The 18,264-nt window shown below is 44.3% G+C and overlaps 1 protein-coding gene across 2 annotated transcripts in view; it reads right to left on the bottom strand.

Annotated features, from left to right (window-relative positions):
* Window positions 1-10,190, bottom strand: part of Ndel1 (nudE neurodevelopment protein 1 like 1) — a 32,802-nt gene extending 22,612 nt beyond the window's left edge. Inside the window, exons 1-2 of one of the 2 annotated variants that reach the window (XM_041665656.1) lie at window positions 10,027-10,190; window positions 386-483 (exon numbers count right to left, since the gene is read on the bottom strand). In XM_041665656.1, the coding sequence (XP_041521590.1) occupies window positions 386-471 (86 nt within the window). In that variant the 5' untranslated portion in view covers window positions 472-483; window positions 10,027-10,190. The remainder of the gene's footprint in view (window positions 1-385; window positions 484-10,026) is intronic. The other variant, XM_041665655.1, reaches the window with a different exon arrangement.
* Window positions 10,191-18,264: the final 8,074 nt, after the last annotated feature.

The following is an 18,264-nucleotide window of genomic DNA, read 5'->3' as shown; positions in this document are numbered from 1 at the left end:
AAATTCAGCTTCCTCTCAACACTAATAATGCATTCCTGAAGAGACTAAAGTCCGTCTTAAGTATCTCAAATGAGCAAATGATGAGGGAGTACCGGTACACACACGGAAGGCCAAAGACAGCCCCCAGACTAGTGACAAGCCACAGGAAGCAAGCAATCAGAAGAAATCATAGGTGGCACTATCGTTTCCTGCTATTTCAAAGTGAAGAACTTAAAGATTGGTGGCAGTCTTATACTCTTTAAATACAAACAGTGTTATGACTATGGAACCACAATCCTAAACCTGAAGCTCTAAAGTTAGCTTTATACTCCAAAGAAAAACATGTGCAAGCTATACATGGCATACTCCAAATCCCACCCCTATTTTAATAGTTTTTAAACTCTACCTTTGCTTATACTTCAAGGAAAGTTCCTTCCAATAAGCAGTTTCTTCCTTTAAACTTGAAAAATCTGGTATATCTTCACCATCCATGATCAAGAAAGCCTGTGACATTAAAGACAAAGAAGCCAGTTTGTCAGTGAAAGCATGGCACTGCATTTGGTAGTTTCCCAAGTTCTAGGAGTGGCTGGAACTTTCCTAAACTTAAGCACACATCCTACCTCACTCAGGGACAACCAACATTATGTACAGGATCATGACAGCAGATGACATCAACAGGGTCAGAGGGAACGAGGCATTGTCAGCTATAGCACTGGGTTCTAGATAATCTGACCACAGAATTACCCTACATACAGTTCCAGCAGTTAGTTTATGGTCAACTGGTCTTCAGGGAATCCACTAACAGAAAGAAAAAAAAGTCAAAGAATTTGCCACTTCACACGTTTCCCTGATGTATATATAACTGCTTTAAAACACCCGCAATGGGTCTGGGGGTATGGCTCAGGTGTTTAAGTGCTTGCCGAAGGTTTGATCTCTGGCAACACATGAAATCTCGCACTGAGAATTAGAGGCAGGAGCTCATCCTCAGCTACACAGAAAGTTCAAGGCCAGCCTGGGTTATGTGAGACCCTGACTCAAAAAGACGTGGGGAGGGAGAGAGAAAGGATGGAAGGGGGAAAGGGAGAGGGAGGTAAAAGAGGAAAGAAGAAGCTGCTTAGAGCCCTCATGCCAAGTGAGACTACTACTTAGGCAAGACCGACATTCTCATATCATACTTCTGAAAACATCCTCAGTCATCCTTCAACTCAACTTTACCCCAATAGTCCACTCGTCTCCAACTGCAATAATCTTTGTCTCAGTTCTTCCCCCAAGGTATTCACAGAGGGAGGGTCTAGTTGCTCTTGCCATTTCAACTAGGAAAAACACCCAAATGATCATAGGACAGTTTAAAAACATCAAGATGATTGGCCCACTCCAGATTCCTGCCACATCTTCCCTACAATCCCCTCTTTACTTCTGTCCCAGCACCACATCCACATAGCAGATCCACAATAATGTCTACTGAACTAAACCACAATGTGTGCCGGCCAGTAAGGACTGAAGAACAATCTAAAACAAACTAGAAAGCCTTGGAAATACAGAGAACTCAGAGCCCATCTAAACAATTCACTTCTGTGTTTAACCACAGCACATACAGAACTCAGATTCAGGTGTGTATACAAGACAGGCATGAGAATGATGTTCAGTGGGGGTGAAACCAAAAATAACTTGATATGCTCAATTTAATTCTTCTGAGGCACAGTACCAACTTTCCTTAACCATGTCTTTGCTGATCATCTATTATTATCTTGACATTTAATTAGTAAATCTTTCAGTTATCTTCCAATCACCCTAAAAGTTCTTTCAAAGAAATAGATTCTAACACCTTGAACTCCTTCATGCCAGTGGGTACATGATGCTCAGAGAAGGCACTTAATGTGCCAATCATTTGCTGAATACTAGTAAGGTTTTTTTTGTTTTGTTTTGTTTTTTATTTTTCGAGACAGGGTTTCTCCGTAGCTCTTGGTTCCTGTGCTGGAACTAGCTCTTGTAGACCAGGCTGGCCTCGAACTCACAGAGATCCGCCTGCCTCTGCCTCCCGAGTGCTGGGATTAAAGGCATGCGCCACCACCGCCCGGCCCTAGTAAGGTATTATTAAGCACTATTTATTTATGTATTTATTGACCAGTTACACTGTTTTCTACTCTGATTACACCTACACTAGCACAGATTTGTCCATATCACTTTATTCTTAGAGATGTCTTTATAGCACGAGAGTACTTTAATATGTGAACCACAAAGGGCTGGGAGTCCTGTTGAGGCTGAGCTCTAGGGTCCCAATTCTGCCATTAAATTACTCATACAAACCACTTACTCTCTTGGGGCTTCAGTTGTTCCTTTGCTTCATCTAACAAAGGTGTGGACTATACTGGGTGGCTAACTATTTCAAGTATGTATACTGACTAATAAATACTGACTGGTTCTATAATTCTGTCCCTTTGCCAAAGTCTCAGAAATTCCCCATTTCACTTGCCCAAACAGCCACTTGTTGACGTCTGGCAGTCAGTCTATGGATAAGGAAGGCTCTTCAGCAGCAATGGGCACTCGTTATCTCAAAAGATCCAAAGTACAGGCATCACCCTGTGGTATTGGAAACTTGTCAGAATTAATACCAACATCTCTGTAAGTAATTTAACAATCCAGATGAAGACTAATTACAAGAAATATGTGGCAACACCTAGAGTTGAAACAACAATCCCTGTCTCCTCAAATGCGCTATGTAAGATCATTTCCAAAGTGTTCCGAAAACTGCGATAAATTTTAATCTATATAACAAGAGCCAGAGAGAGCACTCAGCAGTTAGGAGCACTGGCTGTTCTTCCAGAGGACCAGGGTTTGAGTCCTAGCACTCACATGGCAGCTCACAACCATCTGTGATTCCAGTTCCATGGGGTCTGATGCCCTCCTTCTGGTCTCTGTGGACACCAGGCAAATTAGTTGTGCGCACAGGCATGTATACCCATATACATGAAATGATTAAAAAATACAAATAAGAAGAAATGTCCTCTAGAGGTGGGAGTATAGGTCAGTATAGGTACTGTGTTAGGCCCTGGGTTTCATTCCTATTATAATAAGCAAACAAATAAATCCAACCCTGCCCTCAAATTTAGATTAGTTATTTCAATATTGGCAACCATGTGTTAATAGGAAGCTCAAATGTCTAGTTTCTAATATAAAAGCCAATGAATTATGGATTTTTAGAATTTTTTTTTTTTTTTGGTTTTTCGAGACAGGGTTTCTCTGTGGTTTTGGAGCCTGTCCTGGAACTAGCTCTTGTAGACCAGGCTGGTCTCGAACTCACAGAGATCCGCCTGCCTCTGCCTCCCGAGTGCTGGGATTAAAGGCGTGCGCCACCACCGCCCGGCGGATTTTTAGAATGTTATGAAGACCAGAGATGGCACGAGAAGCAAAGGTCCATAGCTGCTGATACTGTCTTCCACAGGAAACCAATGACGAGAGACTAAAGGTTATGTCTCTCTAGTTAGTTCCTTATTTATAATAAGACAAATCTTATTTCTTCTGTCTTATTTATAAATTCTTCCATATCACTCAAAATAAATGACCTGGAAGGCACAGGATGAAGGATATAGCAGCTCCACCCCAAGACTGCAATGAAGTCCCATGATAAAGCCTAGGCCAACAGCCCAGAGTAGCTCATACAGAAAGATGGCTCTTAAAATAAGGAGAAAAAAAATACACAGAATAGGAACTATGACTACAAGGCTGTTTAAATGTGCAATGTAAAAGTGTTTATTCCTTTGTCAATTAGCAAAGCCATAACTGAACGCTTTGGGCGAGCGAGCAAGCTCTCTTGCACACACCTACCTCAGGGGGGAAGGGGAGTAGACAATTTAAGACTGTTGTTATCTGTATATAAAAATTTTAATTCATGCTTCAAATCTAATTTCTTTCATCTTTTTTAGACCTTTATTTATTTTTATTTCCTGTGTATGGATTTTTGGTCTGTGTACCATAGGTGTGTCTGGTGCCCACAGAGACCAGAAGAGAACACTGGATCCCCTAGAACTGGAGTTACAGATGGTTGTGAGCTGTCATGTAGGTGCTGGGAACTGAACCCAGGTCCTCGGAAAGAGCAGTCAGTGCTCTTAACCACCGAGCCATCTCTCCAGCCCATATATCTAAAAAATTTAACTCAATAGATTATATGTTATTTTTAAACAACTGGAACAAGTCCGTTAATTAACCTTTCTATATTTTTTTTGTTTACTCCTTTAAAAAATTTTTTATTTGATGATAATGAAGATGTACCTGTATATACACTGTGTGTATGTACGTGGGTGCACACACGAGCACTATGTAATGCATGGGTGGGCACACACATGCCATGGTATGTATGTAGGATTCAGGGAACAACTTTCATGAATTGGGTCTCTCCTGCTTCCTTGAACTGGGGAAGAAACTCTGGTTGTCAGGCCCACGTGACAAGTGTTTTAACCCCAGAAAACATTGTCTTGCTGGTACAGTTTACACCCAAGCATCGAGGGAATTTATTAGAAGTCAACTGTGTGGTCTTTCTATTTTCTATTTTCACCCTTGAATGTGTTCTAAGTTTTGTATGTTGCTTCCAGGATTTAGTAAACAAGTCTGTGTTCTCCATTTCACACCCTGTCTAATCTTGGTATATCCTGATAATATCTTAGTCTTATTCTTCCCCAAATGAATATTTTAGCCTATTCAACAGTCATTTCAGGCCCCTATTTTTTCTGCCATACTTTAGACTGCTCTGTATCCGTGAAGGAGAGCTACATCTGAGTACTGACATTTTATTCACCAGCAGGGACATTTTAAGTTTTCTATCCTTTTGTTACTATGCAACATTTGCTATTATTAACTGTGTACCAAGAACTAGTGTCCTTGTGGGCATTTCTAGTGGCTGCTAATGCCTTCCTGGGCACCTGACATTCATTTTAATGTATGATGCTTGAATATGGAACCAATCCTTCTACAAATAAGGTCAGAATTAGCTTCATCTATAAATTTTACTCACTTTTCCATGTGGAGGTCGTTTTGTTGTTTGAACTCCGATATACAATCCAAAGGGACCTACCAGTGGCTACTGCTTTGAAGAGCATTTAGCTCAGCAATGGTCCCTGGGGAAGAACACTGTTTACACTTCTGCATATGCCATAGACTATGTATTTGTCTCCAGTTTCTGGTTCTTAAATAGGGACATATTATTTTCATATTTCCTTAGGTTACACAGAAAACATAAAAAGCTGTATATATCAATGGAATACCATGTAATATTTGATATATGAATACAGTACATGCTACTTTAAATAGAGTTAACCATATTCACCTCCTCCAACAATTATCAGCTCTCTCTGGTGGAAACTTTCAAAGACCTTCTAGCTCTTTAAAATGCACAATCCAGAATTATCCAAAGCTGTATGTTCTTCTATAATATTTTTGCTTTCTTCTGTGTGTGTTCGTGTGGGGGTGGATGTGGGGGTGGATGTTTGTAAGCAGATTTTTGTGGACATATATGTGGAGGCCAGTGGACAAGCTCAGGTTTCATTCCTCAGGAACGCCATCTACCGTTTTGTGTTTTCTTTGGTGGTTTATTGGTTTTGGTGGTAGTGGTCTTTCTACCACTTGAGAAAAGGTCTCTCATTGGATTATAATTTACCCATCAGGCTATACTGGCTAGCCAGCAAACACCAGTGATCCACCTGTTCCTGTGCATGTGCATGTAAGTGCAAGTGCGTGCATACACACGCACACACATGCATATAACACAGAGGGCTGAGGTTACAAGCCCCCATAACCATGCCTGTATTCTTTACATGGGTTCTGAGGACTGAACTCAGGTCCTCAAGCATTTTACCAACTAAGCACCTCCACAGTCCAAAAGGATGAAGACACAGGTTTGTTTTGTGGCTTTGTCTTCAGAGTGTTTGTTTTGTTTTTTATGACATGGTCTCACTATATAGCCTGAGTAAACCAGGCTGTCCTCGAACTCCTTCCTTCCTCTGCCTCTGCCTCCTGAGGGCTGGGATTCAAGAAATGCACCATCAATCCCAAAGACAAAAGTTTTAAGTAGTCTTTGCATGCAACCTCTTGAAAATATAGTTTTAGCTGTTATATCACCTTTGTCCCAATACTTCAGTATCAAATAATTCTAGCAAAATTTTTAGTGTTTTTACTTCACCCGGGCGTCTCAATTTTCTTGCTAAATCTTAGGTGAACTGAATGTTCACCATGATTTTTCTAATCAACAAGCTAATCTCGTAGCTTCTTTTTGGCCCTTCAAGCTATACAAGAATTCTTTTATTTAAGTGATCATCGTTAGATCTGGTGTGGCAGTGGAAACCTGTAATTTCAGCACTGAAGAGACAGAGGTAAGAGGATCCAGAGACAGGAGGATCAACACGAATGTCAGGCCAGCCTCATATACATAACAAGCGTTATGTCAGCCAGAGCTACAAAGAACAAAACAAAACAAACAAACAACACCTAATCAAAAATAAGTCAGAGGAGAGCTAGAGATGTGGTAGAGATGTTGGTAAAGCATTGCCTAGAATAGCATGCATGAAGCCCTGGTTCAACCCCGCACTTCATAAGGCAGTGTGGTGCAGCACATCTGTAACCCCAGCCTACAGTAGGTGGAGGGAACAGGGTCAGAGGTTTAAGGTTATTCATGGCCACATGGCAAGTTGGAGACTCAGTCTAGGCCACATTAAACTTCAAAAAGTTTAAAAAAATTACAATAGAGATGGCGCTATGGTTAAGAGCACTTGCTGTTCTTGTCCCAGCACCACATCAGGAGACTCACAACCATCTAGAGCTCCAGCTCCAGGGAATCAGAGCCTCCTGCCTCTGTGGGCACTGCATTCACATGAACATACCCACATGCAGACACATACCTAAACAGAATTAAATATAACAAAATTAAATATAGCTATGTTTAAAAGAACAAGTCAGAGGGGGCTGAAGAGATGGTTCAGTGGCAAGAACACTAGCTGCTCTTGCAAAAGACTAGAATTTGGTTCCCGGCAAAAACATCAAGTAGCTCACAATCCCCTGTACCTCTAGCTCTTCTGCTGGCCTCCACAGCCACCCACATTCACACACACACACACACACACACACACACATTTTAAAAAGAAAAATAAGCCCCATACAAAGTGCTGAAAAGTCCAGAGCCAAACTACACACTATCTGGGTGACCATGGGGTTACCCAATTACTCTGTACCCCATTTCCTCATCTATAGAATAGAAAAATGAGTTAAGTTTTTAAAATTGAGTTACTATTTGTAAGCATTTGGAACAGAGCCTGGTTCACAATGAACACAGCATAAATGTTAATTAAATTATAAGAAACTAGTTGGTCAGGAGTGGACTAAAGTTAAACCACAGAGTAATGAGGCTTCCAAATTTGAAAACACATATGATTCCTCAAAAGCATTTCATTACAAAAAGATCTCCAAAATGCCTGTCCTGGGCTGGGAAGATGGCTAAGCAGTTAAGAGCATTGGCTGCTCTTCCAGAGGTCCTGAGTTCAATTCCCAGCAACCACATGGTGGCTCACAACCATCTCTAGTGGGATTTGATGTCCTCTCCTGGGATAAAGGTGTGCATGCAAATAGAACACTCATATACAGAAAATAAATAAATCTTAAAAAAAAAACCTGTCCTGAAATATGCTTTATGAGCTAGAATAAAAACCAAGCACAAACCAGGTGGTGGTGGCACGCACCTTTAAACCCCGCACTCGGGAGACAGAGGCAGGTGGATCTTTGTGAGTTCGAGACCAGCCTAGTCTACAAAAGCTAGTTCCAGGATAGGCTCCAAAGCTACAGAGAAACCCTGTCTCAAAAAAAAAAAAAAAAAAAAAAAAAAAAAAAAAAAAAAGCACGAGTTCTTACCCTTCAGTCATACTTTGTGTTTGTTGCTTCCTCCTGGAAGTACCCAGCTTTATCCCACTACCCCTATTCATGTGATCCTTCTAAAAATCAGGTTCTTTATAAATATAAAATATAGGCTGGGCTGTAGAGGCACACGCCTTTAATCTCAGTACTCCAGAGGCAAAGGCAGGTGAATTTCTGTGAGTTAGAGGCCAGCCTGGCTTATAAAGCGAGTTCCATGACAGGCTCTAAAGCTATACAGAGAAACTCTGTCTCCAAAAACCGGAAAAGTAAATAATAAATAACAAAATGTGCTACCACTGCAGATAATCCCAAAACTGTTTCTGAGACTGCGAAGACTGTGGAGTTTGCCTCCAGTTAACACTGGACGGATGTGTTCACTATCCTTAGAGATTATGTAAGTGAAGAAAGTTAAGGCTGCAGAAAGTTAGCCAATGTCAAATTTTCACTGTTTTAAAAAACTGCTCAAACGGCACATCTACAGTCTTCCGAAGCTGCAACGCAGGCAGACAAGTGTTCTCTGCTCCTCTCAACCTTTCCTTAATACTATGTCTCACACGGAAGAAAAATTACAACTTTTACATCAGACATTAATCACACTCTCTACGACCTTCAGATGCTCACAACTGTCAATTAACTCACTTGGATTTTAAAGAGCCTAGTCAACATACCTTACTGGCAAAGACACTCTATACAGTGTTAAGAAAAACTATCTTACATGATAGATTACTAACATATATGCAGAATGAAGGTGGTTCCATCAACTTTTCTACCTTATCAAGTGCCTAGAAACTCAAGTCGGAAGTAATTTTAACCTTAGTTCTCAGTCCTCAAATTTATTTTAACATGGTTTAAAAGACAAATGAAAATAAGTTTGGTTGGCCTCATGAAAGCATATTCAGGTTTATTTTTATTTCAAATGCTCAGTAGCCAACTTGAACTTATCTAATTCAAAACACAGCCCCTGCAGATTTAGCAACTTCTACTGAGATTAGGCCTAAAAGTTTCCTTTGTTCTTTATTTAGTCGAAATAAAGATTTTTAGCAACGATGCCGAAGACACCCCCAACTCTGCCTCCTTTGGCTTCTCAACTTAGTGCTGAGTTTTACCTATCAACTTTCTGATTCGGCAGACAATGCCCTCTCTCTTAACTGCAGTGAAAGCAATATAATTTATCAGACTGATAACCAAACACTCATGAGCAAGATTCAGGTAAGATTTTTCTAATAACTGGATGGGGTTTTTGATCAGCTTACTCGAAAATAAATAAGTCATCTACTGACTTCTGGTATTATCTTTGACAAGCCCAATGTCTGGTCTCTTTCTGGCTGAAGAAGGCAAATGAAAACAGAAACCGGAACCCTGAACCTCGAAAGGCTAATTCTGATCCAAGGTAAGCTTCTCACCAGTCGATGGAAGGCAAGTTAAAAATCACTTCGTTGCTCCTGTATCTGGACTCAATTTCCCCATCCAGCAAAAAGTGACTTACAGTATCCGTCTCAAGTGCAACCAATAAATGTTCACAAATGCTACAGGAATGGACCATAATGATGAAAAGAACCCTCACTCGCCTTAAACTTAAGGGGTTGGTTAGCTCATCGTTTCCCAGAGAAAAATAAGAGGCGAGCCCAAGCAACCGGACCCGGTTGGAGATACTTTCCCCAACTCCAAAGCGGGTGATTAGCAGTTCGGGGAGGGCAGTCACGAGACTGCCAGTGGCTGCCAACGCGGGCTGCTCCGGCTTTCGCCTCCGACATAAGAGGAGGCGCTGGGAAACCAAAATCCAGCCGGGCTCCTAACCACCCTGGCGGCTCAAGGGAATCCAGGGTGGGTGGAGCGAGAAGCTGGGCGCGCCGCTGCCACCCCGACAGGGCCACTCCTCGAGCCGTCAGCGTCCCGGCCCCCAGTGCCACGTCCCGGCCTCCGTCGCTCCTCGGGAAGCCCGGGACTCGCTCTCCCGCAGGTGCCCCTGGTGGGCCACACCTCCGACAGTGAGGAGGGGACAGTTAGAGCGGTTGGAACAGTTGTCCCCGGACCGGCCCGGACCGGCGGGGCCTGAGCCCACGGTCCACGGCCGGGCAGGCTCCCCCAGGGGCAGGCCTCGGCGTCGCCCGCCCGGCTCGACCCCAGGGGCTGCCTCGCTCGCACGGAGCTCACCGCCAACGTGTCAAAAGCGCATGTTCGCCGCCGCTCGGTCGACGTCTCCGCTCCGCTGGCCTGGCCAGGCCCGCCCAGCCGTTCAGCTCTGCTCCCTTCCGCAGCCCTGAGCTCCACTCCGCGCACCCCCGCACCGGGCTCCTCCCCGACACGTCAGGGGCTGCCTGGGAGTCGGAGGCCATTCTGTGACGCACGGGGGGCGGAGTCGGGAGCATGCGCAGAAACCCGAGGGTGCGGGGGAGGAGCCGGGGGAGGCAGGCGTCACACGGCGCCGACCCAGGTCCTGCGCGCTGACGTCAGGCCGGCAACACAGTACTGCGCAGGCGCTCCCCGGCCCCGACAAGAAGTAGGTTTTAGCCCTTTGCAGTTTGCGGAAGCTGTGCTGTTGTCGAGAGTGGTTCCCTAGGGTAAGAAGGGAAGCGGGAGTAAAGGAGTACTGGCCCAAAAAGAAGACAGGAAAGGTGTGCAACTGTCCAAAGAGGGGAAACTTAAGTGGTAAAAGGTATTTGGGGAACAAGTTTAGGGACTCTTGCTGTCTCATGCAAGACAGTGTGATTCTAATTTCAGTGCTTTGGGGATTGGTTTTGAGGTTGGAGACACAAGAGCATAGCGTAAGACTTGCTGCAAGGTGAGCCTAAGAAGCCCAGTTATACTTTTGAGAAAGGTGAATATAAACCGAAAAAAAAAGTGCAAGATGGATTTTTAAGGAGAACCCAAATCGCTAAGGAGCAGTGGGGTCTAAAGCACCTTGAACTATACTGTGAAGTAGATGCAGTTTGTTCTACTGGCAGTTGTACCTGTAACTCCCTGTTACTCAGACAAGAAAGGAAGAACACTGTGAAGTTGCCCCAAGGTCACTCAACTACAGTGAGAATTCAAACGCAGAAGCCATACTATTTATTCTCCACTACTATGCTGACAAGGGGGGAAACATAACACCATTTACTGGGCTAGGCGACACTACTAAGTGCTTTGCATACACTGCCCTTTAATCCTCAACAACCTACGAGGTTGGAATTATTAGCTCTATTTTCTATATTGTAACCTAAGACTCGCAGGTCTGCTTTCCAGGCCGTCCTGGAACAGCTTTGAAACTCAAACTGAGGCTCTGCTGTCCTGCTTGGAGCTGTGCTCCATCTAATCAGATCTCAGGCAGGGATGTGATTAACGAAGGCTTTCCCAATGCCAAGATGTGAACATTCCTTCCTGAAGAGGAAAAGATAAAGACTTCAACTTCTGTCCTGCCTCCTGGCTGAGGTGCTAAGAAACACACTGAGTCACCAAGCCAGTCCCTTCGGGAAAACATTGACATCATCTCCCAGGCTGCTGCCCCTCCCGTTTGCTCTGGCCTGAGGATTGGTGTTTGTCAATATCTTGTGTCATCCCCATCTTAATGAATGGGCTTAGCTTGACAGCCCTCAGAAGTCAAAGGCCCTGCTCTGATCTTCCTCATTAGCCCAGGGGCTGGAATAGGGTCTGAGTCAGCACACTGCCTCACCTTCTTCCATTATGCCAATCAGTCTCAAAAGGAAGCACACATTATACAACCAACTTTGCTTCAGTTTATTTTTTTTCTTTTTTGGATTTTCGAGACAGGGTTTCTCCATAGCTTTTTGGTTCCTGTCCTGGAACTAGCTCTTGTAGACCAGGCTGGCCCCGAACTCACAGAGATCTGCCTGCCTCTGCCTCCCGAGTGCTGGGATTAAAGGCGTGCGCCACCACTGCCCAGCTACAACCAGCTTTGTAAGGGTAGAGAAAGTGAGAATTGTCCTACCCTTCTACCTTGATAAAGCTTTCCAAAGCAATTTACATAGATTCCAGTCTTTCTTGTACTGATCCAGAAAGCTCAATGTCACAATTTGAGAACATGCACAAATACCACAACAGCTTCCTGCTGCAAACTCCAAAATCCAAGAAAGCAAGATCCAGTTCCACCCCTCAAACTGGTAGAGGGAGATCAGCTACCAGAGGGGAGATCTGGGACCAAGCCCAAAGTCCAGCTAGTGAGAATGCTGGCCAATCACATATCCAAAATAAATTGTCTTAGGGTTTCTATTGTGGCCATGAAACATCATGTTTCATGTTGCCAGGACATGAAACATCAAGTTGCCATAAGACTAACCAACACAGTAATACAGTGCATACAAACCTGCTATGAAAACTTTGAGAAGATGAAACATATTTAACTAATAAGTCAGGTAAATAAGACACCTCAAAATCAAAGTCTCACTGGGCTTGTTGGTGCATGCCTGTAAGTTGCAGGCCAGCCTAAACCACTACGTAAGAACACCCTGAATTAAAAACAAAGCACACACAAAGACTACTTCATTCAGTCTAACTTTTCTATAGCCCCTTAATCAGTATGTTTTTTACTAATCCTTAAGGGTACAGGTGAGGTCGTGAGAGGAGCGCTCAGTAGACAGGGCGGCTGGTTACTGATGATCTGCCTCATGTCCACCTGATGTCTCTCATGCCTAAACCCCAATAGATCTTCCTTTTGTTTCGACTGAAATGTCTAGAATGGCTTACATGTTTGTCAGCCGTGCCATGTTCTAGTCACTGGAGCACAAAGCCTTCAGCTCTACCCTAATGATCGCCCTCTCTGCCTTCCAGTTATGTGATCACCGTGCAGCAGCAACTTTCCCTTTGTAAACTCAGGCCCTTTCATTTCCACTTCTCCTCCCTGCATTTCCCCCCAGTCCAAAGCCTGCTCTCTACCTGTGCTCCCCTCCCTTGAATGGCATCTTGTTCCACCCTAGCAGTTTCTACATAGCTATCTGAATAATATCACTGAAATTCCACTGTCTACAGAGCATCCCTGCTTCAGAGCCTGTCTCCTTGTTACCTTTGCCATGAAGGATGGGCTATGGTCTGGAGACCAGAGCCCCCAGAGCAGCTCCACCCCAGCCCAGCAGTCCACATCCTGCAGTTCACCTGAGTCTAGGCAAGACTGGCTGCTGTGTCCCTGTGCTGGTTTGAATGAGAATGGCTCTTAGGCTCATATATTTGAATTTTGCTTCCCAGTTGGTGGACTGTTGAAGAAGGTTAGAAGCTGGGGGCTTGTTGGAGGAGGTGTGTTACCCAGGGAGGGCTTTGAGGTTTCAAAGGCCCAGGACAGGCCCAGTCTTTTTTCTTTTTTATTGTTTTTATTGAACTATATATTTTTTCCACTCCTCTCCCTCCCCTCCCCTTCTACCCTCTCCCATCATCTCCAGGCTCCCAATTTACTCAGGAGATCTTGTCTTTTTCTACTTCCCATGTAGATTAAATGACAGCCCAGTCTTATTCTTTCTCTCTGCCTCCTGCCTGCAGACCAGGATGTAAGCTCCGCTTACTTGTCCAGGGCTGTGCCTGCCTGTCATCATACTTCCTGCCACAATAATCACAAACTAATCCTCTGAAATTCTAAGCAAGTCCCCAGTTAAATGTTTCCCTCTATAGGTTTCCTTGGTCATGGTGTTTCTTCACAGCACTAGAACAGCTCCCTTCCTCTCAAGGACCATCAAATCAACTCCCACTGCCTGTGCACTGTGACGACTACTTCTGAAACTAGGCTGCCGCCTTTCTCTCTGCCTTCTTTAGGCTGATGCACAAGCCTCCTCCCCCAGGAAGCCCTCCCTGATATCCAAACACAAATAGAGCACCACATAGTTAAAAGAAAACTTAGAAGCACTACATTTGGGGACCGACAAGATGGCTGAGCTGGTAAAGTTGCTAGTCCACAGTGTGTGACCACCTGACTTTGATCCCTGGGTCCCACACAGCAGAAAGAAAGAACTAGCTGCTCAAGTTGTCCTCCGACCCCAACATGTGTGCCAAGGCAACACACACAAATAAATAATAATAAAAAAAAAAGAACCAGATTTGGGCTAAGGGGTGACTCTCCAGTGAAACACACCGCCCTTCCAGAGGACCTGAGATCTGTTCTCAGCATCCATAGCAGGTGGCTCACAACTGCCTGTAACGGCAGCTCTATGGAATCCGACACCCTCTTCAGACCTCCACGAACACCCACCACATGACAGACATGCATGTACAGGCACACACAGACACACACAAAATTATTTTAAATAAATATCACTGGGCATGGTGTTGCATACCTTCAATCCCAATGTTTAGGAGGCAGAAGCCAGCCTGGTCTATATAGTGAGTTCCAGGCCAGTCAAGGCTATAATAGTGAGATCCTGTCTCAAAAATAAATAGAAAATAATAACTATTAAAAATTTTTCCACAGAGAAACCCTGTCTCGAAAAACCAAAAAAAAAAAATTTAAATAATGGCTATTACTCAAAAGTATCCACCCCTGACACTGCCCCCCAAAAACCCTGAGTTCTACCAGGGTAAGGGCATGTTAGTTGTTGTGATATCCCCATAGCACCAGGCACTTGGCAAACGCTCATTTAATATGCTTCAGTAAAAATAGAAGAATGAACTAATGCAAGACTAGCAGAACTTTCTGGAAAATGTTCCAAATCCTGAAAACTAACCCAAATATGTATTTTCAGTGGTATAAAAGGCTTCATGAAGTAATGCCAGGCTATAGAGGAACTAGGATTCAGGTAACAACTTAGGCTTTTTTTTTTTTCTTTTTTTCAGAGAAAGGATTTCTCAGTAGCTATGGAGCCTGTCATGGAACTCTCTCTCTCTGTAGACCAGACTGGCCTTGAACTCACAGAGATCCACCTGCCTCTGCCTTCTGAGTGCTGGAATTAAAGGCATATGCCACCACCGCCCAGCAAGTCCTTTTATTTCATTCAAATTTTAAACCTACTAATTTTAGCATCTATACTCTTGTCATTTAAAACATCAATAATATAGGCCTGAAGTAACTCATGACTTTAATCCCAGCACTCAGGGGCAGAAGCAGGTCAATCTCTTTGAATTTGAAGCCAGCCTGGTCAACATAAACAGTTCCAGAACAGCCAAGACCATATAGAGACCCTGTCTCAAAAAAAAAAAAAAAGACAATAGTAATATTGGTTTTTTACTGTTAAAAAATCAATTGTTGGAGTTGCAGCTGCATCTCATTCGGTAGGGTGCTTGCCTGGCATGTGTGAAGCCTGGGCCCCCCCACCGGCACTGCATAAACACGGTAAAGTGGTGTTTGCCTGTAATCCCAGCACGCAGGAAGCCCGGGCCCCCCCACCAGCACTGCATAAACACAGTAAAGTGGTGTTTGCCTGTAATCCCAGCATGCAGGAAGTAGAAAGGCAAGGCCATCTCCAGCTACACAGCTACTTAGTGTGTTCAGCGACAGCCTAGACTACCTGAGACTTTGTCTCAAAAACAAAAGAACATAGGCTCTGAGGTCAGAACTGGCTTTGTGTAGAGAAGAAACTGTCAGTCATATACCATGAGTTTAATGCTGGGTCCAAGACACTCCTCTAGGCCCTGGGCTCCTAACTTAACTTTAAAATAGACCTCCTCACCCCACTGCAACCCACGAGTTTATATTCTAATGGAGAAAACAGTCACTAGGAAAATAGATAGAGGCACAAAAAATAACTAAGACCAGTGGACAAAGAGGAGCAGAAAGTGCTTCCCAGCCAAGCATGGTGATTATGCCTGCATACCTAAGAGATTAAGGCAAGAAGATTGCTGTGAGTTCAAGGCCAGCCTGGGATACGCAGTAAAACACTGACTCAGAAAAACCTGCTTTCTGAGTGAAGACACGACATAGGGTCCATGGGATTTTTTTTTCTTCCATTAAATTGTTAAGACCCGCTGGGCGGTGGTGGCACACACCTTTAATCCCACCACTCAGGAGGCAGAGGCAGGTGGATCTCTGTGAGTACAAAGCCAGCCTGGTCTACAAGAGCTAGTTCCAGGACAGGCTCCAAAGCTACAGAGAAACCCTGTCTCAAAAAAAAAAAAAAGCCAACACTTGTTTCTTTTGCAGAGGACCTGGTTTCCATTCTCAGCACCCATATGGTAGGTAGTTCACAATCACCTGTAACTCCAGGAGGTCTAATGCCCTCTTCTGACTTCTGAGGACACCAGGCACACACAACAGTGCAAATATACATCCAGGCAAAACATCCATATATATAAAATAAGATGAATAAATGTAATAAGAACAAAAATTAAAACAACCTTAGCTCAAGTGATTCCCCCTGCCTCAGCTTCCCAAGTGACGGAAGCTACAGGCATACATCACTGCACTCAGTATACTTGGTTCTGGGTTCGAAACCTCCTTCCTGTTTTCCCTTTCCACTGTGTCTGATGGAGAATGCCATCTGCTTCTGGGCCCTCAGACTCTTTGCTAAGAATTGTCTTCACACTCTGCAAGTCTGCAAGTGTCCCTTGCTAAGTGGGGGATTCTTGAAGGAGAAAAAAAAAAGAAGAACATTTAGGTTGGGACTGCAACAGAGCTTTCACAGGCATGCCCTGATGACTGATCCCTGGAAGAGAAGATAAACTTGGGCCTCAGGAGAATTTCTGCCCAGCCGTTTATCTTCTACTGGTGGAACCCGATATACTACCGTGGACTCATCACTCTCCGGAGTCTGTCCTGATTTCTTCCCGAGCCGCCTACCTGGCTTCGAACTTCTTCCCAATCTGGAATCTGGATTTTCCTGGCTCTGCGGAGCCGCCACTCTCCCAAGCTTCAGTCTTCAGCCCCAGTTCCAAACACAGCCTATACCCTGGAGTGGCAACTGCCTGCCCAAGAAAGAATCACCAACACTGTTCATTGCTAATTTGGTTAACACCTGGCAACGCCAAGAGTTATTGACATCACATTTACAAAAACACTGTGACTGTCCCTGGAGGAAAAAAAAAAAAAAAAAAAAAAAGATGCCTGCTCGCATACCTTACACAAACGAGGCGGGCACCTGCTTTGCTTGCTCTCAACCCAGACCGCGCAATGACAGGGATGAAAAGAAGTGGAATGTTTCTAACCAGCCTGCCGATTGTATCACAGTCTCAGCCTAATTCCCACTACTGGGTAAGCCGGTGAGTCAATTACAGGCATCCAAAGATTATGTATTCAGTCATTCAGCAAATATTTATCGAGTGCCTAGCACTGCTCTTAGCCCCAGGGAAAAGCAACTAACAAAAGAAGCAAGTAAGTCCCATCCTTCCTGGAGGTTTTCTGGGTTTTATTTTTGTTTGTTTGGTTTGGATTTTTGAAACAAATCATCACTAGTAACCCAGTACTTGTACCCTCAGTCCTCCTGCCTCAGTTTTCTGAGTGTTGAGATTCTAAGCATGTATCACACCCAACTTCCTGCAGGGGTGTGTGTGTGTGTGTGTGATGTGCACTGCAGGTTAGCATGTCTGTGTGTCTGTGAGGGTGGTGGATCCCATAGAGTTAGGGTTACACACAGCTTTTAGCTGCCAGTGCTCTTAACCTCTGAGCCATCTCTCCAGCCCACCCACTGCAGGTCTTCTTTTTGAGACAGGGTTTCTCTGGGTAACAGCCCTAGCTGTCCTGGAACAGGCTGAGCTCGAACCCACAGAGATCTGCCTGCCTCTGCCTCCTGAGTGCTGGGATTAAAGGTATGTACCATCACCACTGCAGGTTTTCTAACAGTGAAAGAAAAGAAGGAAAAGAGGAGGGAAACAGAAAGTGCCAAAGTCACATTAGTATGTCAGGCCGCAATATTTACTGGGAAGAATAATTAGCTTCTCTGTGTTTTGTATTTAAGGAAGTCAGAATTTAGGGAAGCAGCCGTGGCTTTTGCCTCTAATGCCAGTGCCTGGCATCAATGGGCACTGAATGTTTGTTGAAGGAATGGAAAATCTTCAGATATTTTCACAGCCCTCTTCTGCTACTCTGTCTTGAACCTTTTTTCTTTTTCTCTCTTTTACAAAACTAGTCTTATAATTTGGAACTCTAATGGAACAACAAAAAGTGAGCAACAAGAAATAGTTGACATCGGGCAGTGGTGACGCACACCTTTAATCCCAGCACTCGGGAGGCAGAGGCAGGCGGATCTCTGTGAGTACAAAGCCAGCCTGGTCTACAAGAGCTAGTTCTGGGACAGGCACCAAAGCCACAGAGAAACCCTGTCTCAAAAACACAAAATGAAAAAAAGAGAGAAAAAAGAGTTGACGGGCTGAAGAAATGACTCAGTAGTTAAGACCCCAGCCGCTCCTCAGAGGACCCAGGTTCAGTTCCCTAACACCACATGCTGGCTCACAAGCATCTGTAACTCCAGTTCCAGGGCACCCACCACTCCCTTCTGACCTCCATGAGTACGGCATGCACAGGGTCCATGGTACAGACAGACATGC

The sequence above is a fragment of the Microtus oregoni genome, unplaced genomic scaffold (assembly GCF_018167655.1).
Source record: "Microtus oregoni isolate MIOR12 unplaced genomic scaffold, Mior012 000015F_ref0000493, whole genome shotgun sequence".
Taxonomy (NCBI): domain Eukaryota; kingdom Metazoa; phylum Chordata; class Mammalia; order Rodentia; family Cricetidae; genus Microtus; species Microtus oregoni.
The sequence above is the reverse complement of the archived record's forward strand: the minus strand, read 5'-3'. Positions and strand labels throughout refer to the sequence as shown.